The sequence below is a fragment of the Carcharodon carcharias genome, chromosome 2 (genome assembly GCF_017639515.1).
Source record: "Carcharodon carcharias isolate sCarCar2 chromosome 2, sCarCar2.pri, whole genome shotgun sequence".
In the NCBI taxonomy this organism is placed as follows: Eukaryota; Metazoa; Chordata; class Chondrichthyes; order Lamniformes; family Lamnidae; genus Carcharodon; species Carcharodon carcharias.
Genome location: NC_054468.1, coordinates 173686902 through 173712239, shown reverse-complemented (window position 1 = coordinate 173712239; position 25338 = coordinate 173686902). Strand labels below are relative to the sequence as shown.

The following is a 25338-nucleotide window of genomic DNA, read 5'->3' as shown; positions in this document are numbered from 1 at the left end:
CTCAGCATGCAAACTTTTCTCCTGACACTATGCTTCTTATCCCTGCTTTCTAATAAACATCATGTTCTTTCTATGCATCAGTAATATGTAAACATCAGCTGGTGCTCAAGATCTCACCCTACAGAACTCAAGTTAATCCCAACATGTCCTGTTGCATTGGGAGTAGCATTTCTTTATTAAAATAAGTTACCATCACATTGTGAGAGGTCAGTTAATTCCTGTATAGATGCAATTAGCGTTTCTGGCCCTGTGGTTCTAGCACTGATTCCAGGATCACATTATCTGCTTTTATAACTTGCAGAAGAAGAGAGCATAAGGAATAATTCTAATTCTGAGATAACTCTTAGCTGGCTGTGTAAACTGTAGTTCCTAATTATTCTGTTATTGAATGATACCCACAGCTTTTCATTAGAAATCTTTCTGAACTGAAAGTTTGGATTCTGCACCATGTTTTATTTTAGCATGCTTCAGATTGAAGGTCCAAGTTTTAAGAAGGGATGTTTATTTGACCAGAATGTGCCATCAGCAGCAAATAAACAGTTCACTACACTTACAGTTGCCCACAGACTTGCTGTGGGCGTTTGGGTGCTGGAACTTGCAATTATTAGAGAATTAAAACAGTGGGCATCCTCTATAGGGGATCCGCGACCTGTGTGAACAGAGCAAGTAATGATGTCTCCTTAATTAGATTGAATATTGAGACACGCAGTGTCTAAACTGGGAAGTTTTAGAACATTTAATTCGCTTTCAATTCATGTATGGAAGGAGAAATAAAAGGAGAGAAAAATGGGATTAAGAAAGAGATAAAAGAAATGCTGGAAATTACTTTCCAATTTGCTCCTAAAGAACAGTGTGCATTGATAGCCTCAGCATTATTTCTTAACATACTCTAGGCCAATAATATCTTTCCAAAATATGAGAAATTTGTACAGAAATTCTATTTTAAATATGTCAAGCCATTCTTTCCTAAGATTGCAAGTTGTCTTTCCTGTGGTGGAACATGTAGCCTCAAATATATGTAACATCTTTCTGTGACGAGACTAAAACCAATGTCTCGAGTTCACGTTCCCCACCGGGCATGTTTTCAGCAGTCTGGGGCATGAAAAATATGACAGATGGCTAGCCCACCGCCTTCCCACCTACCACCATCCCCACCCGTACTGACAAGAACGTGGAGAGCGGCAGGGACTTCATTTTGAAAAGGATGCAGAGAGCTGCGGGACTTCATTTTCAAAAGGGCATGGAGAGCGGGAGAGACTTCAGTTTGAAAAGAGCACGGAAAGCGGCGGGAACCTCAGTTTGAAAAGGGCATGGAGAGGAAGAGAGACTTCAGTTTAAAAAAGTCACTGAGAGCAACAGGGACTTTGATTTGAAAAGGGTGTGGAGAGCGGCCAGGACTTCAGGTTGAAAAGGACACAGAGTGGGAGAGATTTCAGTTTGAAAAGGGCACAAAGAGGGGGAGAGACTTCAGTTTAAAAAGGTCACAGAGCAGCAAGGACTTTGGTTTGAGAAGGGTGCAGAGAGCGACAGGGATTTCAGGTTGAAAAAGATGCAGAGAGCAGGAGAGACTTCAGTTTGAAAAGGACGCGGAGAGCGGTGGGGACTTCAGTTTGAGAAAGACCTGGACAGCGGGAGAGATTTCAGTTTGAAAAGGGCACGAAGAGCGAGAGAGACTTCAGTTTGAAAAGGACGCAGAGAGCGGCAGGGACTTCAGTTTGTAAAGTTCACGGAGAGCGGGAGAGACTTCAGTTTGACTCCAGGTTGGTATGCTGCCTCCCGGGTGTCAGGGTCAAGGATGTCATGGAACACTGCAGGGCAATCTGAAGGGGAAGGGTGAACAGCCAGAGGTCATGGTCCATTTTGGGACCAATGACATAGGAAGAAAAAGAAACAAGGTGCTGCAAGCAGACTTTAGGGAGTTGGGTAAGAAATTGAAGACATTACTTCAAAAGTAGTAATCTCCGGATTACTCCCAGTGCCACGCAATAGTGAGCCTAGGAACAGAAGGATAGAGCAGACGAATGTGTGGCTGGAGAGATGTTGCAGGATGGAGGGCTTTAGATTCTTGGGCCATTGGGACCGTTTCTGAAGGAGGAGGGACCTGTACAAGTTGGACGGGTTACATCTGAACAGGAACGGGACCAACATCCTCATGGGGAGCGTTGCTAATGCTGTTGGGGCGGATTTAAACTAAATTGGCAGGGGGATGGGATCCTGAAAAGTAGTTCAGAGGGGAGAGAAGCTGAAATGAAATTAGAAGCTAAAATGCTAATAGTTGAGTCTGGAGGGCAGAGGAAACATAGGCTAGATAAGAAAGAAGTGAGTTTAGCAAGGCTAAATGGAATATATTTTAATGCAAGGAGCCTGAGGAATAAGATAGATGAGCTGAGGGCACAGATGGGCACATGGGAGTATTATATCATAGCTATGATTGAGACTTGGCTAAAAGAAGGACAAGATTGGCAGCTCAACATTCCAGTTTATAGGGTATTCAGGCGAGATAGAGAGGGGGATAGAAGAGTTGGGAGGGGGGGGTCGCAATATTTATCAAGGAATCATTTATATTAGTGAGGAGGGATGATATCTTGGAAGGATCATCAAATGAGGCCATATGGGTAGAAGTAAAAAATACAAAAGAGGCAAACATGCTGTTGGGTGTTTACTATAGGCCCCCAAACATTCAGGGAGAGATAGAGGATCAAATATGTAATCAAATTTCAGAGAAGTGTAAGAATAATAAGGCAGTTAAAGTAGGGGATTTTAACTACCCAATATTAACTGGGACAGTTTTAGTGTGCAAGATAGGGAGGGAGCAAAATTCTTAAGTTGCATCCAGGAGAACTTTTTTAGCCAGTATGTAGAAAGCTCAACAAGGGAGGGGACAGTTCTGGACCTAATATTTGGAAATGAGCCCAGGCAGGTGGAAGGCATATCAGTAGGAGAACATTTTGGAGATAGTGACCATAACTTAGTTAGATTTAGGATAGTTATAGAAAAGGATAAGGTTGGGCCAAGAATAAAAGTTCTGAACTGGGGAAAGGCTAATTTTACTAAGATCAGATACTATATTGCCCAAGTGGACTGGGAGCAGCTACTTGCAGATAAAACTGTGTCAGAGCAGTGGGAAGCATTCAAGGAGGTAATAGAGAAAGTACAGGGTAAATATGTTCCCGTAAAGACAAGGGGGGGGACCAAGTCTGGAGAACCCTGGATGTCAAGGGACATAAAGGTTAGGATTAAGAAAAAAAGAGACGCTTATGGCAGATATCAAGGGCTCAATATGGCAGAGTCCCTAGAGAAGTATAAAAAGTGCAGGGGGGGGATCTTAAAAATGAAATTAAGAAAGCTAAGAGCATGCATGAGAAAGCATTGATGGGTAGAATAAAGGAAAACCCAAAGGGGTTTTTTAACTATATAAAGAACAAGAGGATAACTAGGGAAAGAGTAGGGCCAATTAAGGACCATAGAGGTAATGTGTGTGTGGACCTGGAAGATCTGAATACAGTCATCAGTGAATACTTTGCATCGGTCTTCACAATGGAAAAGGATGATGCAGGTATAGACATCAGGGTGGAGGACTGTGAAATATTGGAGGAAATTAACATATAGAGAGGGAGGAGGTACTGGCAGGTTTAGCAGCCTTAAAAGTGGATAAATCCACAGGCCCGGATGTGATATATTTGAGGGAGGCAAGGGAAGGGATCTCAGGGGCCCTGGCAGTAGTTTCAAATCTTCTCTTGCCACAGGCGAGGTGCCAGAGGACTGGAGGACTGCTAATGTTGGCCCATTATTAAAAGAGGGAGGAAGGGATAGACCAGGAAATTACAGGCCAGTCAGTCTAACCTCGGTGGTGGAGAAGTTACTAGGAAGAATTCTGAGGGACAGAATATATCTGCACTTGGAGAGACATGGATTAATCAGGGGTAGTCAGCATGCATTTGTTAAGGGAAGGTCATGTTTGACAAATTTGATCGAATTTTTTGAAGAGGTAACCAGGAGTGTTGATGAGGGTAATGCACTTGATGTGGTGTACATGGACTTTAGCAAGGCTTTTGATAAGGTCCCTCATGGCAGACTGGTCAAGAAAGTTAGAGCCAATGGGATCCAAGGCAAAGTGGCACATTGAATCCAAAATTGGCTGAGAGGCAGGAAGCAGAGGGTGATGGTAGAGGGAAGTTTCTGTGACTGGAAGCCTGTTTCCAGTGGGGTTCCAAAGGAATCAGTGTTGGGGCCCTTGCTATTTGTGGTGTACATAAATGATTTGGACTTAAATGTAGGTGGTATGGTCGAGAAGTCGGATGACACGAAAATTCGTAGGGCAGTAAATAGCGAGGAGGATAGCCATAAACTGCAGGAGGATATCAATGGACTGGTCAGGTGGACAGAGCAGTGACAAGTGGAATTCAACCTAGAAAAGTGTGAGGCAATGCACTTGAGGAGGGCTAACAAGTCAAGGGATTACACTATGAATGGTAGGACCCTGGAAAGTACTGAAGATCAGAGGGACCTTGGTGTGCATATCCACAGATTCGTGAAGGTAGCAGGGCAGATAGATAGGGTGATTAAGAAGGAATATGGGATACTTGCCTTTATTAGCCGAGGCATCAAATACAAGAGCAGGAAGGTTATGCTGCAACTGTATAAAACACTGGTTAGGCCGCAGCTGGACCACTGCATGTAGTTCTGGTCACCACATTGTAGGAAGGATATGATTGTTCTGGAGGGGGTGCAGAGGAGATTTAGCAGGATGCGGCCTGGGCAGGAGGTCTGAGCTACGAGGAAAGATTGGATAGGTTGAAGTTGTTTTCCTTGGAGCAGCGGAGGTTGAGAATGGACCTGATAGAGGGATATAAGATTATGAGGAGCATAAATAGGGTGGACAGGAAGGCACTTTTTCCATTATTAGAGGGATCAATAACCAGAGGGCATAGATTTAAGATAAGAGGTAGAAGGCCAACAGGGGAGTTGAGGAGAAATTTTTTCACCCAGAGGGTGGTGGGAGTCTGGAACTCCCTGCCTGAAAGGGCGGTTGAGTCTGAAACTCGTAACATTTAAGAAGTATTTAGATATTCACTCGCATGGCCAATTGCCTCCAGGGCAATGGGCCAAGTGCTGGAAAATGGGATTAGTCAGATCTTTGTTGACCGGCGCAGACACGATGGGTTGAATGGCCTCCTTCTGTGCTGTAAACGTCTATGAATCTAAGTTCCTCATAACACAGTAGGCAGGTGGTGGGCTACTAAGCCAATTGATCCAAATATTATGCTGCTCACACCATAAAATGGTTGGCATGGGCAGACTGGCGGGAGTGGGTAGGCCTATTTTTTAAGCATACCGCTTAAAAGATGGGAAGGAAGTTGGGGTTACATCCTTTGGTGGGGTGGGGGGGCGGGGGTCCCTGTGAGCATTGGGGGACCCCAAGATGTTACCTCCTCCACTTTTCTGCTCCTCAACCTGGCCTCCAAAACCTGTTAAGTAGCTCCAATTAACCTGTTAAGTAGCTCATGATTGCTTAAAATAGCAGTAACGTGAGGTCCTTCATTTCATTTGACAACCTGTTCAATTCTACCATTTTAAGTTACCTTGAGTGTGGACTTCGAAAATGATATTGCTGCTATCAAATCAGCATTGCACACCGATTTATATCTTAACATTGTTGCTTTGCATATTACTGGTGGTCATTAGGCACTTGCATGCAAACCCCTTTACCAAAACAGCATCCTGCACACTGCCCTTCAGAAGTGTGCATGAGCACCTTGGACCCCATTTTCATTCCTTATGTGGTCACACAGCACCAGAAAAACAGGCATAACCTGACTCCTTTTAATCCTGTATCACTTTGGTCTTCCAAATATTTATTTGGAGAAAATGTTTGCTACTCTGGGACTGAGTGTTAGGTTAAAAAGTCTGACACAACAGGGGCAGTGAAAGGTTGAGAAAGCTCGTGGTCAGGTAGAGCTGGGTGTCATTAGTGTACATCTGGAACCTGATGTTGTACTCAGATGATATCATCAGCATGTTGGTAATAAAAAAAAGGGGCCAAGGATGTATCCATGCGAGCTCCGGAGGTGATGGTGCAGGGGCATTAAGAGAAGCTATTGCAGGTGATTCTCTGGCTATGACTGGATAGATAAGAATGGAAACAGGCAATGGCAGTTCCACTCAGATGGACAACGGACACAAGGCATTGCAGGAATATGGTCAACTATGTTAAAGGCTGCAGACATCAAGAAAAATGAGGAGGGATAGTGTATCACGGTCATATTCACCGAAGATATCATTTGTGACTTTGATTTCAGTGTTGTAATGAGGCAGAAAGCTGATTTAGAGGGGCTCAACATGAAGTTGTTGGAAAGATGGATACAAATTTGGGAGGCAACAACACATTGAGGCAATGGAAAGGAAGATTGCATATAGGTCAGTAGTTTGCAAGGACTGGGGGGATCATGGGTGGTTTTGAGATTCAATTAAGACACCTCAATTTTGGAACCAGTTTATGCATTTGGTTAATGTATTTGCTAATACTGTCAGCTGAGTCAATAGTTCATCTCGTAAAGGCCAATACTTACATGTGAACCCATCATCTCACCTGAGAGAGTGCTCAGCAGCTGTGGAAAACATGGCTACAAATATGATGGCTACATTTTTTTTATTATTGTGTTTTTTCACAATAAGCTCATTTTTAAGTTATTTTCAACCAGTGTTTAGTGGTGGTTTGGAAGATCTAATGTGTGGAAGAGAGAAAAAGTACTGTTATATTTCACAAAATCTACAATTTTGACGTGTCTTTTGGGTGCTCAAGAGTACCGTTGGTTTTATGTTTGGCTCACAGCTAGTTATGCAAGAGCTGCACTTCAGTTCTACAGTGACAAGATTTAAATATCTGGAAAAAATCTACTTTATAAAGTATTCATTGTTCTTAAGATAAACATCATCCTGACATCACGGCCTTGATATTTATAGGGAGGTAGGAGGGGGCAGGGAAGTGTGGGAGGGGGGAAAGGGAAACTCAGGGATACAGAATCTTGTCAATTTTAACATGAGGACCTGGTTATTATCTTTTCTGTTTTCCACCAGATTTACAGGCTGGCCAGCTGCTGGGTGAGAGCCAGCAGTGGAAGGCTGCAGCAAGGGTCTGTTGGGGATGATCCATGCCAATCAGGAAAGATTATAGTCTGGTGATAGGGTTCAGAGCTGACAGTTAGGAGAGAGGGAAAGATTGGAACTTAAAGGAATGATGTGATGACGGGGATGGAGAGAGTTTGGCGATTGTGGGCTGTGGGGTACTCAAGTTTGGGGCTTACAGGGATGTGTTGGTTGACTGCAGAGCAAGCAATTCAAGCTCAGGGCTTGGGTTGGGGGAGATGGGGGGGCAGTTCGGCCAGTTTCAGAGCAGGCAGCTCCAGATCAGGACATAGAGCAGGGGGTCCTTGGCCGATTGTGTAGCATGTGGCTCAACATTGCGGCTTGGTGGGGAGGTGGTTTGACCAATTATGCAGCAGTGGATCAAGATTGGGGTTTGGAGATAGGGTGTTGACTGTAGCAGTGAGGAGAAGTTGCGACTGACAGGGAGGCTGAAAGTTTGCTTGAAGGACACAGGGAGCTCTCCTGCTCTTTCTGGCTCACAAGAAGTGCCCTAAAAAACTCTTATTCAGCCAGCTGCTTTTGACTTCATTTTGCTGTCAGGTTTCCTGAGCCCTGGGAAACTCAGCAACAACTGTTAACTTTAAAGAAGAAAGAAAATAAGTCTTGCATTTATATCGTGCTTTTCATAACGTTAGGATGTCCCAAAATGCTTTACAGTCATGCAGTGACTGTAGGGAACAGTCTCCCAATTGCAATTGGGATTAAATATTTTAATTAAATGCCCTGGCTCTTGAAGACAGGATACAGGTGCACCACGTACCTGGCTGCGTAAAAATGGTGGCAGCTGCATACATGGCGATGCATTTCCCAATTCTTTATTTTTACTGTCTCCAACCTGATTGACCCCTGTGTTCCTACAATATATGCCTGGGGCCTTAATGTACTGTATTTTTCAGGAAATTACTTTTAGCAAACCCAACTGGTACTTCAGAGTAGAAAAGGCCATTACTCAGTTGGCAGGAGCGATCACTTTGAATGTAGCACACAATCTAATGCTGTGCCATCACAAAATGCCTCAGAAAGGAGTTGATGTGATTTATTCCCCCCCCCCCAGCCAACATACCCTCATGCTGGATATCTCTAGCAGTAAATGAAGGATTCTCATTAGGGCATTGAGTAGCCTACAAGATAGAAGATCCTCCTATTTTTCGAGAACAGATTTATTAATTGGAATCTTCATGAAAGAATAAAAGATTTATAGTATCTAAAAATTTAAAAACTTATAGTCATTGTCATCTTCTAATTACACACTGGCAGGTAATATGAATGCCATGTTTCCTAAACTTCCATTTCAATTAAACTTCTATTTCAATTAAAATATCATGAAAAGTACATGGTTCTTTGACTTCTGGACCATATTTTATACATTTTACAATTACACTCAGGTGCATTAGAAGGGGCAACTCCATTAAAATTATGGAAAGCAGTAGTCCAGGAATTTGATAACTTTGTCATTGTAAAATGTTGGCAGACTATTCTCTTGAATGTGCAACCAAAATATTTTATTTTTCACATTTTTTTGTAACAATAATGGTCTGCATTTTGTGGTCAGTAGTGAAGGAATAGCGTATGTCTTTCACCTCGCTGACAGCAGCCCACAAAGATTTGAATGGCATCTGTTCCAGCACGCTGCTGTCTGTACAGGATCTGTGGTATCCGTGACCAGGACAAGAATCACCAAGGTTCTTCAACTAGTCAGATTGAAGAATCCTCAATGAGCCATGCAGACTTTGAACCAGAAAATATAAAATTTGTATTTACAGAAAGCAAAATTAAGATTGGAAAATACAGATGGAATAAAGGGAAAAAGATAATAGAGTCATCCAGAAAATGTTCAAAGAAATTTGTAAATTATTTAAAAATTCTCCAACACTAATTTTCTTCTGAGGAACTGAGACTCCACATTAATAAATTAAATTTTCCAGGCCAGAGAAGTTGTTCAGAATTAATTATCATTTATTATGCCATTAAAAACTTTCTTACATCTGAATGTACTAGTCTAACTTTTACAGCCATTTTTAGTGTGGACCTAGTGGGCAAGTACATGTTGTTGCAGTTATTTCAATGCTGAGTCTAATGATGAGATCTGTAACAGTGCACCTGGTGGAGGAGCAGGTTATTTCTGATGGAAATCTCTGGATTTACATGTTTAGCTGTGCATTTGCAGATGCCAGAAGTTGCTGTCCAATTTACCTCATAATAATGGTGAGCGCTGATAGCTTCACTATTATTGTTACAACAAAATCCAGGCCAGTAGAATCTCACCTCTCATGGCAGAAATGGCTTGTCTGTATTTTATTCTTTTAAATTAGATGCAGAAAGGCTGGCAAAAGCCTATAGGGAAATTTGCATTGTTATATTTTGACCAGCCATTCTTCAGTGTTGAGCAAAAAGTAGGAATTCTGGCTTTCTAGTGCACTGTAAGTCAAATTATGCATGTATTTTAATATTGTATGTATTGATTGAAGTTACATGACCATGTTTCCCTTCAAAATAACTTTGAATTTGCACTTAAATTGTATTGACTCTATTAATCCATATAAAATAAGACCGTATGATTTTAAAATGCAAATAACATGTGAAATATTTTCTGTATTAATATATCAAATATATTTTTAAGCTGGAAAGCACTTAACGAGTAAAGAGGAAATAAAAGGGATTCATTGGGCCACATGGACTTGTGTAATTGGACCTGAAGTAAATGGAATTTGGCCTAAGTATACAGACATCATGGACATCAATTTTGTGGATGCGAACTTTGGTAGTGCTACCCTTGTGTCTGGAGATGACTTCGGATTGGTCAAACTCTTTAGGTTTCCTTGTTTGAAGAAAGGTAAGGAATTTATTTCTTGACTGTTACAGCTAGTGATTGTACTGTCTATAGATGATGAATGTTATCCTAACACATCAGATATCTGTGTTCCACGGGCTCATATGGGGGTAAAATTTGTTTGTATTGTGCCACTTCTCGTGGCACTACGCAGATTACGTTTATCCCCCTGGGGGCAGGCAGTGCCACGAACCACGCAGGTAGCAGTTTCTGGCACTGTTTGTCCCTGGAAAATGGATAACAATCTCTAGAAACGCTACTACATGAATTAATTTCTTCCCCATGTTCTTTAACTTTTACCTTTTGTTTACTTTTTTTCAGTTTCTTACGTTCTTTTTAATCTGCATTTTCTTTCTTCATAATAACCATTTTCCAGGTGCTGAAAATCTTGCAGCTGTGTAATTCTGCCAGAAAGGCCAGGAACTAGGTTGAAAAACGGATAAGCTTGATCCCAGCCTGCTGCTGAACCTCTGTGGATGACCTGCTAGGGAGGAGCCACTGAACATGTCTTTTAGCATAAAGGAGTGTCCCTTCTTTGTGAATTCCTAAGTGCTTGACCCTCAGCCTTAGTGTATAATTAGTTAAGTTATGTCTGGTCAGACCAGCTATGTCTACCTTAAAAGGGGCAGAAGTGAAGCCCATCTAGGGGTCCAGACTGGGATCGTACTCTGGATTCCTGACGCTAAGGAGATCATATTTTTGTAAATTTGCAGTGTAACCTCCTTATAAAAGAATAGGTGTAAAATAAAAGTCTGTCATAGAGGAGGGGTCCAGACCATACCTCACCCTCACCAGCCCTTTGCTCTTAAACTGGCCTTCTTCAGCAGGTGGATGCCCGATGTGTACCTCTATGATAGGTAAATTAGGAAAATTCTCTTGACCTTAGAATGTCTGTCAGGAACAGGTTTCTGATTGTCACATCTCAGCATTTATTTAGAGATGCAACTCGTGAATTTCTGGAACCCTAGGCCTAGAAATTCAATGACACTGTGCTTGTTTTTAAGGCACAAAACAGGCATCTAAGCACCCAAAATAGCAGCTGTGACATGGTGCTTATTACAAGCTGGAAGTGCACTGCTTGTCATATTGAGAGTCGGGCTGCTCCATACGTATCCAGGACAAATGGCAGAACATTTTAAAATAATGAATAAAATATTCAAATTAACTTGCTTTTGGACTGTGAAAATTTAATTCTGACTGCTGAGAGGAAGATTTTGCTGGTGTTGCACTGTTTTTGGCTGCCTTTCAAACAGTTGTAAGGGAGTTATGGGTGGTGTGTCAGGGCTATGTTTGGTACTAGAGAAAGAAAATGAGGGGATGTAGCAAAGAAGACAAGAATTTGTGTCACCTGCTGCAGCAGTAACTTGAGCTTTACACCAGGACATACTTAGAACTGCCTCTGAAATTGAGGAGAAACGGAAGTAAAGGAGAGACAAACAGAAATGGAACTGAAAAGAGAGACACAAGTGAAGAAAGGGAAGAAAGAATGAGAGATACTTTCTTTGAGACACACTGGGCGAATTGCCCCAGATTTGCACTAAGTGCAGTAGTGGGCAAGAATAAGGATGTTTTACCCCGCCAGCCGTAATGGTGGCTTTTAGCGCCGTGTCGTCCCATTCCCGGCGCAACCCTTCTCCTTAATAAAGCATTCCTGAGAAACATGCCGGATCACTGACAGGGCGGCCTCTGATCTTCCTGCCCTGCCGTCACCTCAGGCCTTCAGTAAACTGGGCGCCATATTTAAAGCACGCCCCTGCACAGAGCTAGCATGCATTAAGGAATAGAAAGCTGCTGGGAACTGATGACTGCCATAGGGAGGAAACCTGCTGCCCCCAAATTTAGCGATGCCTTCCTTGAGCACCTACTGGATGCAGTGGAGAACCACCGTGACGTCCTCTATTTCCACTCTGGGCGAAGACCAGTAAGCAAGGTCACCAATCCAGCATGGACAGCCTCCAGAAGAGGACAGCCATCCAATGCAGGAAGAGGATGAATGACGTCATCAGTTCTGTCAGGATAAGTCACTCTTCTCATCACTCTTCTTGTCACTCTTCTCATCACTCTCACACTCACAACCCCATCACACATCCACAGGGACCTCACACCTCAAGGAACAACACCACTAACTCTCACACACACCTTCACATCTCCATCAGGTTCATATCTTCTGGAGCCCGTGTCCTCATCCCATCCATGGCTCCGCTCACCATACATACATTCCACGTGGTGCCAGCTTGCTGCTCGCACACTGTCCATCTGTTTTCATGCAGGAGAAGCTGACTGACAACAACAGGGAGAGGAGAATTGGTCCACATTAGGTCCCTCACTCACTTTGAGGAGTGTGCCATCTAGCTGACTGGTGAGGACATGGACCATGCCTGTGGCGACAGTGAGGTCGGTGGTGAACACCTATGCGAGGATCCTGCACTACATCGTCCCTCTCTCAACACAACTGTGAGTGTTCTCCTGCTTTTGACTCTGCTACCGTGCACTAATTATCTCTACTTTGGTTCACAGGGAAATCAGCCAAGCAGCCAGCACCCACAGCCATCCAGTCCCTCAGCTCCATCCAGCTCCTTACCTCCAGCCAAGAGGACACCTCTTCCATTGAAGACCTTGCAAAAAGCATCCTGGAAGACACGTCGTAGTGCTTATACACACACTCCACCAATGCAGAGAGACATTCCTCGGTGGGATATAGATCTAGAGCAGGCTGAGGTTCATAATCGATGGCCACCACATGGACACATGTCCGCAGCAGGAGGAGGCAGGTTCAGCTGAGCTCCCCGGCACTCGGAGGACTGCTGGGGAAGAGGGGTCTGTGAGGTCCGAGTCAGATAACAAGCCTCTGGATTCGGCCTTCCAACCCATCGTGGAGAGTCAGCAGAAGGAAGGGGAAAATCACGCAGAGTTGTCAGAAGCCCTCAACACAGTAGATCGTGAGTTGAAGGAGCGGGTCCGCCTGCTCTCTGATGAAGTAGTGCCCACATACATGCGCATTGAGGTCTCCATGGAGAGGATGATGGACGCCATGGAAACCCTGGTCCAGCAGAATGCAGATATGCACGCAGAGCTGCATTCCATCCCGGTAGCCATGGGTGAGTTCCTGCAATGGCAACATGAGAGGGAAATGGGGCACTTCGATGTCCCTCCAGATGCTCCTTTCACTCAAGGAGTCAGGCCAGGGCCCTCGGCTCTCCAGGGGACCCACAATGAAGTCATCAGAGGCAACAGGGGCTAACCATTGCAGCACCTAGAAGAAGTGGTAGGCCTAGAAAACTTAAGAATTTCTGATCACAAGTGGTTGCATGGATGAACACATTTTGTCACTTTATAATCAGAAAATACATTCAGTTTCACTGAGTAATGTGTAATGGTAGTTTCAGCTTCATTTACAGGCTTCGCAAGTCCACCCCCTGCGTCCTCCCCCCCACCCACCCCACTCACTAGCAGTTCAGCTGCACACAGCCGGACTACAAGTGAATCTGGAGAGTGAAGTGTGTGTTTGACAGGGCCTTTTGGAGCCTTGTGCAAGCATTCTCCCACATGGAGCCTTCCTCCATCACACTCATCTCAACGTCCTGAGCATTTTCAACACTGCCTGCTGGGGTTGGGGTTCTCTTTCAGTTGTCCATCTGAGCTGACCTGCACCTCTGCCCATCCACTCATTGCACTCCCATGCAACACCTGTGCCTGCCCAACATGAGACTTCTCTCGCTTTTGATTTCAAAAACATGGTCGTTGTAAGGTTTCTTCTCAGCTGCTCCATCCTTTCTCCTCTCTGAGTCACCCACCACTGTTGACCCCCTGGCATCACCCTCCACCTCCTCACTGTCACATATTAACCAGAATCCTTGTCTTCCCTGGGTGTCCAGGTGAACGTGCACCTTCCCAAGAATCCCAGCCCCATCCACATTGACCTCCCCGACCTCCTTCTCCTCCCCACCCCCATGTCTGCCTCCTGGTCCCCACCTACCACTCTCGCACCGCGACAGTCACACCCTCATCCTACAACCCTTCCAGCTCACTCTGCCCCTTCTCATACATACTTTCCCCTCCTACCATGCCTACCCTCAGTTCGCTCCCCAGGAGGCAGTCATTGACTCCACAGACCCCTCCCTTGCATGTTCAGCTGGACATCACCCCTCTCCGCAACCCCCCCCCCTTACTCCCTCATCCACTCTTACTCCCTCCTACCCCTGGTACCCCAGATTCCTTCCTCCCACTGGAATCCTCCTCCCCTCCAAATTCCTTCCTGTGAGTTTAGAGTGATGAGACAGCTGCCTTACTCTGATAGTCACTGCCATGGCCATGCTAGTGACTCTACTACAGCAATTTAAGATGGAGCTGACACCTTTGGGCTTGAGTAAGACCTGAGGAGATGGTGGCGGTGGTGCAGGGAAGGTGATCTCTGGTCTAACTCACTCACATCATCAGAATGATCCTTGAAATTTTGGTGTCGGACATCATGGCAGGAAAGCCATGAAACCAGTTTGCAATTGTCTGCTATGTCCATCAATGGTGGGTTGCATTTCCCGCCCCTGGATGTCAGGAACTTCATTGTAATACATCTGCATATCATTATAAGCCCAGTCCACCGAATCATTCCCTCACACTGGATCAACTGAGCACATTGGCATGTTTCACAGCTAATCATAAGAGATGTGCACTTGGCGAGCTGCACTTCGCTTGGGACCTCAAGGTTTGTTTGGCTACCTTGCTCCAGGCAGCACTTGCGGTCATTAGCGCCAGGCTTCGCAGGCAGCACCACATCACTTTTAGGGGGCTCACGGTCTTATGAGACCAGCCGTGAGGCAGGGATGGCTTTTCAATGGCTGCAGGGCTATTGCTTGCTTGGGGGAAGGGGGAGGAGTGTCCTTAAGCAAGAGAAGAGACTGCAGGGCTAGTCAATGTCTGCCTCCTGCAGGGCAATACTGGGGAAGGGGGTATCCCAGGGTGTATGTGGGGACACATGTTGATCTGTGCAAGTGGCCTCGAGAGTGAAGCCTGAGGAGGCAGTCTTCAGAGGGTTCAGAGGGGATGAGTCCAGGTGGAAATGTGAGGGTGTGTGAGAGAGAGAGTAATGATATCCCTCGAGCTGGCAGTGAGTGAGATGGGCTTGTGAGTGTTTGAGTTTAGAGTGATGAGATGGTTGCATTACCCTGATGGCACGGATGAGATCACTCATCCTCTTTCTGCACTGGATGGCGAACCTCTTCTGTGCAGAGTTGGTACTGACCACCACTGCCACCGCCTCTCAAGCCAGAGTGGTAACACCAGTGGGCCTCCTGTGGCAAGAGTGTGGATGGAAGACATCATGTCCAGAAGGTGTCCCAGGGATTTGACACTGAATCGGGGCGCTGCAGTCTTCTTGCCTTTCTTCTGTGCAGCAGTCCTGGGCTGAAAGCACTGAGAAGCATGCACACATTTTAAATATGGCTTGAGGAAGCGGCGAGGTGACGGCGTGGCGGGTGAATCAGAGGCTGCCCGCCAGCGAAATGGTGTTTCCCAGAAATGCAAGATTAATGAGGTGGGATTAGGATGATATGGTGCGAAAACCAGCCATTGTGGTCAGTGGTCAGCCCACGCATTTAGTGCAAATCTGGGATGATTCCATCCCGTATGTTCTTGGCTGGAGGATGAGATTTTGGGCCTGAAAATAGTATGAATAAAGGAAGGCTTAAAATTTTTTAAAAATCATTTTATTTGAGACAACTTTCTGGAACAAAATATTCTTGAACCAAATGAAAACAGATCTTATTAGATTTAATGATGGTAATGAATCTGAATCGGTCAACAATCTAATGGTCAGAGAACAATCAGCTAACATTGACCATAACACAATTGAATTTGATATTATGTTTGAAAGGGGAAGGACGAAACATGAACTAAGATTTTAAATTTGGGTAACACAGACTTTGGAGGGATGGGGCAGAAACTGACAACAGTGGATGTAATAATGGGTATAACTACAGGTGAACAGTGGAGAAGTTTAAATACATATTTGTAAATACAAGACCTGCCCATGTCCTAATGGGCAAGAGTTCCATTTGTGTAATGAAAGAACCTTGGTCAACAAAAAAACCACGAAACTTGGTGAAAATAACAAAAGGTGACAAAAAAGATAAAACTACAAAAGGGGAGTATAAAAAAAAGTCTTGTAAGGGATATCTAAATCAACACAATTTTTTTTTTACAAATATATTTGAAAAGGAGGATGATCAGGGGAAATATGGACCTTTTGAAAACTTATAATAGTGTTCCAGCAAATAAAAATAAGGAAATGGTGGACATGTTGAATAATTACTTTGCAGAAGTAGGTAGTTTGCTGGACGTCCCAAGGAAACTATTATTGACTAAAGACAGGATCTCACCAAAATTAACATAAGCAAAATAACAGTAATGAAGAAAATGAGTAATCAACAGAATCAGATGGTTTCCACCTAGGGTTTTAAAGGAGGTAAGTGAGAACAATGCAGATGTCCTTAATAATTTTTCAAAACTCTATTGATGCTGGAACCATTCCTTTAGATGGAAAATTGCACATGTCACAGCGCTATTTAAGAAAGGTGAGAGAGGAAAACCAGGTAATTATAGACCAGTTAGCCTAACACCTGTTATCCAGATATTACTGGAGTGTATGATTAATGATAAAATGACAATTTTTAGCTGATTAGAGTGAGCCTGCAACGATTTGGAAAGAATAGATCATGCCTGACCAATCTGATTATTTTGAAGAGGTGACTAAAGTAATGGACAGGGGAACGTCTTTGGATTTTTTTATGAGGACTTGCAGAAGGTACTCAATAAAGTCCATCTTAAGATATTGGCCAGGATTTTCCAGCCCCGTTGTGGCGGGACCTGTCGCGGGAGATTCGGCAGCCCAGCCAAAGTCCATTGACTTTTGGCTGGACCGGATGATCCCGGCAGTGGGCGGAGCTGAAAAATCCTGCCCGTTGTTACTAAGGTTGAAACTCATGGAATTGATGCAGATTATTGACCTGGTTCGGTAATTAGCTGAGTGGCAGGTGACAGACTAGAAATAATGGCCATATACTCTAATTGACACTGTGGGCCATATTTAATGGAGGTGACATGGGTCTCATCTATTGGCTAAAGAGGAAGGCCAGAAGGCCCACCATATCATGTGGTACTCAAGCACTTGACAGACCTTTTCTGGGATCGAGGACCCCGGAGATGGAAATCCCACCCGCCAAGAGCTGTCAGCCAATCAGAGGCCGGCAGCTCTCTTGAACAGCAGCTTCTCCGGGAAGGCAGTGGCTGCTGCCGGTTGATACCCACCCGATATCTTCACTGGGTCCCAGGCCAAAGGAGAGCGATAGCAGGAGGGAGGCCGTGGGATGTGGGTCCCGGAGGAGGGGTGTGGTGAGGGGGAGCAGCATCAAGGGTAGCAGGGTAGCTCTCAGTGGGCCCTCCCTTTCCAATGCCATGTCCTTCACTCAGGCACTGAGTGCCTTTGAATGAGAGACCTCACCACCCCCATTCTCACTGGGAAGCACCGAAGCAACCCTTCATGGCGTGCCCCCTACCTGCCGCTGGGTTAACATCAGTGGCAGTGGGATGAGGCCCTTAAGTGGGCAAGGACCACAATTGGTGGTGGGGTGGGAAGGCCGCCCATGGGCCTTCCTTCCAAGGACTTAATTGGTGGGAGGCAGGTAGGTGGCGGGGTCCCCACCCGATACCGTTCTGCCTAATAAATACTCCCCGCTACCAAACTCGCCATGGGGAGGGCATTATATTCTGTCCATGGTGTCCAATAGCAATCTGTTTGAAGGCCTCAACTCTTAACTATTTATTAAAAACGTCGATGAAGAGATAGAGAAGCAGATATCCAATTTTTTCCATGATAGAAGGTGGCACTGTCAGTATTGTAGGTAGAAACATAAAGCTATAAAAATATATTAAAAGGCCAAGAGAATGGGTAAAACTATGACAACTGGATTTTAGTTTTGGCAAATGTAAGGTTATCAACTTTAAACCTAAAAAATTCTACATGTTGGAAACTGTGGAGGTCCAAAGATACTTGGGCCCAAATCTTCCAGTCTCCAGATTGTTGAGAAGATAGGAGATGCATGTCAGGATCCTGCAGAAGTCCTGAAGCACAGCCATTTGTAAAAATTGCCTGGGAAACTTAAACTTCTGATGGGCTGATTTACACTGCCCGGGACCCTCTGTGAATGTCTCTGACCCTGAGCTCAGGGCAGAGACCTGCGCCAGATACGTGGGACTTACCTACGTACCCACCTGGGAAATGTTAGTTTAATACTCAGTGGTTAGCAAGGGAGCTAAGGTAACTCACCTGAGCTCCCACAATTGCCCCCTCCCCCCCCGCCAATCAAACCCCCTTGCTCGACCAGAACTGACTACCCCCAACGACACTGCGACTCCCCACACAACCAGACCTGACTAAGGTCCTGACTACACCCCAAAGCACCAACTAATCCCCAACCTTCCGACTACTCGCCTGATCTGACCTGACTATTCCTGATCAGAATGTACTAACCCCCGCCACATGACTAGACCTCTGACCACCCAGCAACTCCTTGACTACCCTCCGCCACCCTGACTAGACCCGATTACCTGACCAACTACCCAACTACACCTGATCTGACTAATCACTCACTCACCCACCTACCTACCTCACCAAACATAAGCATTCACACATCTACCTACTTACCCACCTATCTACTTACCCACCTAGGTTCCCACCCACCTCCTCACTCACCCACCTGCCCACCTCACCCACCAACTCCCTCATACCTATCTACCTACCAATTCACCCATCCACTCACTTACCCTTCAGCCATTTACTAACTCACTTACTGAAAGACTTGGATCTTTAAAACTTAACTGAAAATGGCAGTTACTGTCATCCTTCTTCTGTCTTTTCTTGCATTTGACAATCTTCCCCTGGTGTGCCTGTGCTGACCCTTCTGGGATTATAAGATACCAGTCAAAAATCGTACACCCCAACCATCTGACTTGACTCGACTACCCCTCAACGACCACTCAACTACCCCTCCATCAACCCAACAACACCCCAAGCTTCTAACTAGACCCCCAACCACCCAACTACCCTCCCTGATCAGTTGACTATCCTGCAACTAGACCTGATTAACATCCCGACTCCCTCTTGTCCAAACCCAACAACATCCCAGCTTCTGACTAGGCACCCAACCACCTGACTATCTTCCCCAACCACCCGACTACATCCCAACCCAACTACCCTCTTACTTACCTCATTATCCACCTCACCAACCTCACCACCTCACATTTACCCATCTATCCACTCACCCCACCTATCCACTTGCCCACCAACCCACCCAACTACCCACTCATCCATGCTCCCACTCAACCACCTACCTATGCACCCACCTACCCACTCATCCACCAACCTACCTAACTATGTCCTCACTTTTTACATCTCTTGTGTCTGATGATCTTCCCTTGGAGATTCTGTGCAGACCCTATGATGTTTCAGCTGGGATCAGAAGATACAGCTGAAAAAGTGTAAAAAGATCAGGTCACAGTAATCTTTGTTGGCAGAGTCAATGTGCTGAGCATCGACGCTGACTGAAATTGGACCTTGAGCCCTGGACCCAAATCTTCCAGTCTCCAGATCGTCAGAGATGGGACATGTATTGGAATCCTGTGGAAGTCCTGGTGCATAGACAAATGTGGAAATTACTGGGGATGTTTCAACTTCTGATGGGCTGATTTGCAATTCCTGGCTGTCTCTGCAAATGTCACCCACCCTTTGCTCAGGGCGGCAACTTGGGCCAGATCCACGGGACTTACTTGCGTACTTACCTGGGAAATGTAAGTTTAATTCCTGGTCTAACTCAGTGATTATCCAAGATAGCTCAACTGAGCATCACAACCAAACACCAGCATCCCCCCACCCCACCCAACAACCACCTGACTATCTCTCTCGACCACTACCCAACCAGACTTGTCTAACCCCTGACCACCCAGCTATGTCCCCCCCGATCTAACCTGACTAATCCCCTGTCCAACCGACTATACTCCCAACCATCTGGCTTCCCTCCTGACCAGACCCGAACACCCCAGTAACTCCCCGACCCAACTACAACCGGACCAAACCCGACTACGCCCCAACCTTCTAAGTAATCCCCCATTACCACCCTGACCACCCACCTACCCCTTGACTCGACCCGAGTAACCAGCCAACTACACCCTGACCCAACTACCCACTCACTCACCCACACACCCATCCTCCCACCCACCCACTCGTCCACCTCTACCCACTTAACCCACCAACTCACCTACCCATTCACTCTCTACCCATCTACCCACTCACGCACTTTCCTGCCTACCCACTCGCCTGCCTGGCCACACGCCATTTACCCAACTACCTATTCATTCACTCACCCATTCACCTATTCACTCATTCATCCACTCACCCATTCACTAACTCACTCACTCACTGAAAGATTTGGATCTTTAAAAACTTAACTGAGTACGGAAACTACTGTTTTGAAAAGGGGTCCCATCCTCCCTTTTTCCATCTCTTGCATACGATGATTTTCCCCTGGAGAGCCTCAACTGACACTACAAAAGATAAGGCTGAAGCATTTGCAATAACCTTCAGCCAGAAATGCTGAGTGGATGATCCTCCTTGGCCTCCTCCGGAGGTCCCCAGCATCGTCAGTCCTCAGCCAATTCGAATTACCCCTTGTGATATCAAGAAACAGCTGAAGGCATTGGATACTGCAAAAGCTATGGGCCCTGACCATATTCCGACAATAGTACTAAAGACTTGTGCTCCCAAGCTGTTCCATTGCAGTTACAACACTGGCATCTACCCGGCAATGTGGAAAAATGCCCATGTATGTCCCGTCCACAGAAAGCAGGACAAATCCAATCCAGCCAATTACTGCTTCATCAGTCTACTCTTGATCATCAATAAAGTGATGGAAGGGGTCATCAACAGTGCTATCAAGTGGCACTTGCTTAGTAATAACCTGCTCACTGATGCTCAGTTTGGGTCCCTCCAAGGTCACTAAACTCCTGACCTCTTTACAGCCTTGGTTCAAGCATGGACAAAATAGCTGAACTCCAGAGGTGAAGAGAGAGTGACTGCCCTTGACATCAAGGCAGTATTTGACTGAATGTGGCATCAAGAAGCAGTAGCAAAACTGGAGTCAATGGGAATCAGGGGGAAAGGTCTCCACTGGTTGGAGTCATACCTGGCACAAAGGAAGATGGTTGTGGTTGTTGGAGATCAATCATCTTAGTTCCAGGACATCACTGCAGGAGTTCCTCAGGGTTGTGTCTTTGCCCCAACCATCTTCAGCTGCTGCATCAATGACCTTCCCTCCATCATAAGTTCAGAAGTGGGGATAATTGCACAGTGTTCAGCACCATTTGCGACTTCTCAGATATTGAAGCAGTCCATGCCCATATGCGGCAAGACCTGGACAATATCCAGGTTTGGGCTGACAAGTGGCAAGTAACGTTTGCGCCACACAAGTGCCAGGCACTGACCATCTCCAACAAGAGAGAATCTAACCATCACCTCTTGTTTGCAAGTTTTCATCCAGAATTTAACACAGCTCTTCTATAATCATATTGTTGAAGCATGCTGTTTATCACCTGTGAATTAATTGGTAGGAATAATATATTGTTCAATCTCAGACTCTAAGTCTAACAGATGCAAGGTCAGCTGTCTTCAGCTACAAAGGACAAAAGCTACTCCAAAATATTTCTTGCAAATCCAGTCATCACTGGAGGCTCCGAAGGAAGGCACAACCACCAATTGATGCTGTCAACTCGTATACTTCTTTTATTATGTGCTGTGTTAATTTTTGTTTATTGGAGCCACAAGTCATGGGTTTAAGCCACTTCAATGCCTGTCTACTTCATTACCATTTATTATAATGAGCTCCAGGCAGTTTTGGTGGCTGCATCATGGGGAAGCCCAGATCACTCAGAAGCAACACCAATTCGCAGGTCTTAGAAAATAAAAATACAGTTCCAATGCTCCTCCCATTCTAATTACTTCTTCCCACTCTGTCCCCTTATCTCTGCATTTCCTTCTCCCACATTTATGCATCAAGGGCTTTCTTCAAATGTACCAATGCTGTCTGCTTCAGCCATTTTACGTGGCAACGAGTTCCACATTTTCACAGCTGTGTAAAAAAATTTCCTCCTGAACTCGTTATTGATCCATTAGTGACTATTTAATATTAATGTCCCCTTGTTTTGGACTGATCACAATCCAATGTAGCACAGAAGTAAGCCAATTGATCCTCGACTGGGTAATGTGTAATGAGAAAGGAATAATTGGCAATCTAGTTGTACGAGGGCGATTGGGATGATAATATGATAGAATTCTTCATCAAAGATGGAAAGTGACGTAGTTGATTCTGAGACTTAGGTCCTCAATCTTAATAAAGGAAACTTCGATGGTATGAGGCGCGAGTTGTCTATGATGGATTGGGAAACGTTACTTAAAGGGATGATGGTTGAAAGGCAATGGCAAACATTCAAAGAGCTCATGGGTGAACTGCAACAATTATTTATTCCTGTCTGGCGCAAGAGTAAAACAGGAAAGGTGGCCAAACCATGGCTTACAATGGTTTGTAAGGGAAATTAGCCATAGTATTAGATGCAAGGAAGATGCATACAAATTGGCCAGAAAAAACAACAGACCTGAGGATTGGGAGCAGTTTAGAATTCAGCAAATGAGGACCAAGGGATTCATTAAGAAGGGGAAAATAGAGTACGAGAGTAAGCTTGCAGGGAACATAAAAACTGATTGTAAAAATTTCTATAGGTATGTGAAGAGAAAAAGATTGGTGAAGACAAATGTAGGTCCCTTACAGTCAGAAACAGGGGAATTTATAATGGGGAACAAAGAAATGGCTGACCAGCTAAATACATACTTTGGTCCTCTCTTCACAAAGGAGGGCACTAATAACATACCAGAAATGTTGGGGAACACAGGGTTTAGTGAGAGGGAGGAACTGAAAGAAATTAGTATTGGTAGGGAAATGGTGTTGGGGAAATTGATGGGATTGAAGGCCAATGAATCCCCAGGGCCTGATAATCTACATCCCAGAGTACTTAAATAGAAATAGTGGATGCATTGGTGGTCATCTTCTGAAATTCGATAAACTCTGGAACAGTTCCTACAGATTGGAGGGTAGCTAATGTAAACCCACTATTTAAAAAGGGAGGCAGAGAGAAAACAAAATTATAGACCAGTCAGCCTGACGTTGGTAGTGAGGAAAATTCTAGACTCTATTATATAAGATTTAATAGCTGAGCACGTGGAAAACAGTGGCAGAATCGGACAGAGTCAGCATGGATTTATGAAAGGGAAATCATGCTTGACAAATCTACTGGAATTTTTCGAGGATGTAACTAGTAGAGTTCTTGAGGGGGAGCCAGTGGATGTGGTTTATTTAGACTTTCAGAAGGCTTTCGACGAAGTCCCACATGAGAGATTAGCGTGTAAAATTAAAGCGCATGGGATTGGGGGTAGTATATTGAGATGGATAGAAAACTGGTTGGCAGACAGGAAACAAAGAGTAGGAATAAACGGGTTTTTTTCCGAATGGCAGACAATGACTAGTCAAGTACCGCAGGGATAGGTGCTGGGATCCCAGTTATTCACAATATATATTAATGATTTAGATGAGGGAATTAAATGTAATATCTCTAAATTTGCAGATGACACAAAGCTGGGTGGGAGGGTGAGCTGTGAGGAGGATGCAGAGATGCTTATCTGAATGGCTACAAATTGAGAGAGGGGAATGTGCAACGAGACCTGGGTGTCCTCGTACACCAGTCGCTGAAGGTAAGCATGCAGGTGCAGCAGGCGGTAAAGAAGGCAAATGGTATGTTGGCCTTCATAGCCAAAGGATTCAAGTACAGGAACAGGGATGTCTTGCTGCAATTGTACAGGGCCTTGGTGAGACCACACCTGGAATATTGTGTGCAGTTTTGGTCTCCTTATCTGAGGAAGGATGTACTTGCTATAGAGGGAGCACAGTGAAGATTTTCCCGACTGATTCCTGGGCTGACAGGACTGACATATGAGGAGAGATTGAGTCAATTAGGATTATGTTCGCTGGAGTTCTGAAGAATGAGGGGGGATTCTCACAGAAACCTATAAAATTCTAACAGGACTAGACAGGGTAGATGCAGGAAGGATGTTCCCGATGGTGGGGGAGTCCAGAACCAGGGGTCACAGTCTGAGGATATGGGGTAGACCAGTTAGGACTGAGATGAGGAGAAATTTCTTCACCCAGAGAGTGGTGAGCCTGTGGAATTCGTTACCACTGAAAGTAGTTGAGGCCAAAACATTGTATGTTTTCAAGAAGGAGTTAGATATAGCTCTTGGGGTGAAAGGGATCAAAGGACATGGGGTGAAAGCGGGAGCAGACTATTGAGTTGGATAATCAGCTATGATCAGAATGAATGGTGGAGCAGGCTCAAAGGGCCGAATGGCCGACTCCTGCTCCTAGTTTCTATGATCTACTATGCCTTTGGCAGCGCATGGAAGCAGTTTCTTCACATCAACCCTTTTGAATCCTTCCACAATTTTAAATTCCTCAGTTAGGCCTCTTCTGAGGCAACCCTATTCCAGAAAAAAGGACTCCAACCTGCTCAATTATTCTTGATAGTTTCACCCTCTTAATTCTGGTAACAACCTTGTAAACTATTTCTGCACTTTCTATCATGCTTCAGTAACTTTGTTTTGTAATATGGAGACCAGAACTGCAGTTCTCCAAACGTGGTCTAACCAAAACAAAAACAGAATTACCTGGAAAAACACAGCAGGTCTGGCAGCATCGGCAGAGAAGAAAAGAGTTGACGTTTCGAGTTCTCAGAACTGTTGAAGGGTCATGAGGACTCAAAACGTCAACTCTTTTCTTCTCCGCCGATGCTGCCAGACCTGCTGAGTTTTTCCAGGTAATTCTGTTTTTGTTTTGAATTTCCAGCATCTGCAGTTTTTTGTTTTTATCTCTGTGGTCTAACCAAAGCTTGGTATAAGTTTAAAATGAACTCCCTACTTCTGTATTCATAAACAAGGACTTTGATCCCTGAAAATCATAGGCTGTTACTTCACAGGAACAGGCAATTTGTTCCATCATGTCTGTTCTGGTGTTTTTGATGTTTGATCCACCTAATCTAATTTCACTCTAATCTTGCATCCCGTACCCTCTGATATTTCTCTCTTCAAGAACTTTCTAATTGTCCTTTAAAATAATTTACAGACACTGCTTCAACAATAGATTGTGGTTGAGAATTCCTTACTCCAACCATTCTCTATCTGAGCATTTTTTCTAAAGTCCCTTTGTGATATTTTA

The 25338-nt window shown here is 44.8% G+C and overlaps 1 protein-coding gene across 2 annotated transcripts in view; it reads left to right on the top strand.

Moving 5' to 3' along the window:
- The window catches only part of LOC121269068 (echinoderm microtubule-associated protein-like 6), a 738052-nt gene that overhangs the window by 422226 nt on the left and 290488 nt on the right, over window positions 1-25338 (top strand). For both annotated transcript variants that reach the window (XM_041173516.1, XM_041173508.1), the window contains exon 10: window positions 9767-9979. In XM_041173516.1, the coding sequence (XP_041029450.1) occupies window positions 9767-9979 (213 nt within the window). The remainder of the gene's footprint in view (window positions 1-9766; window positions 9980-25338) is intronic.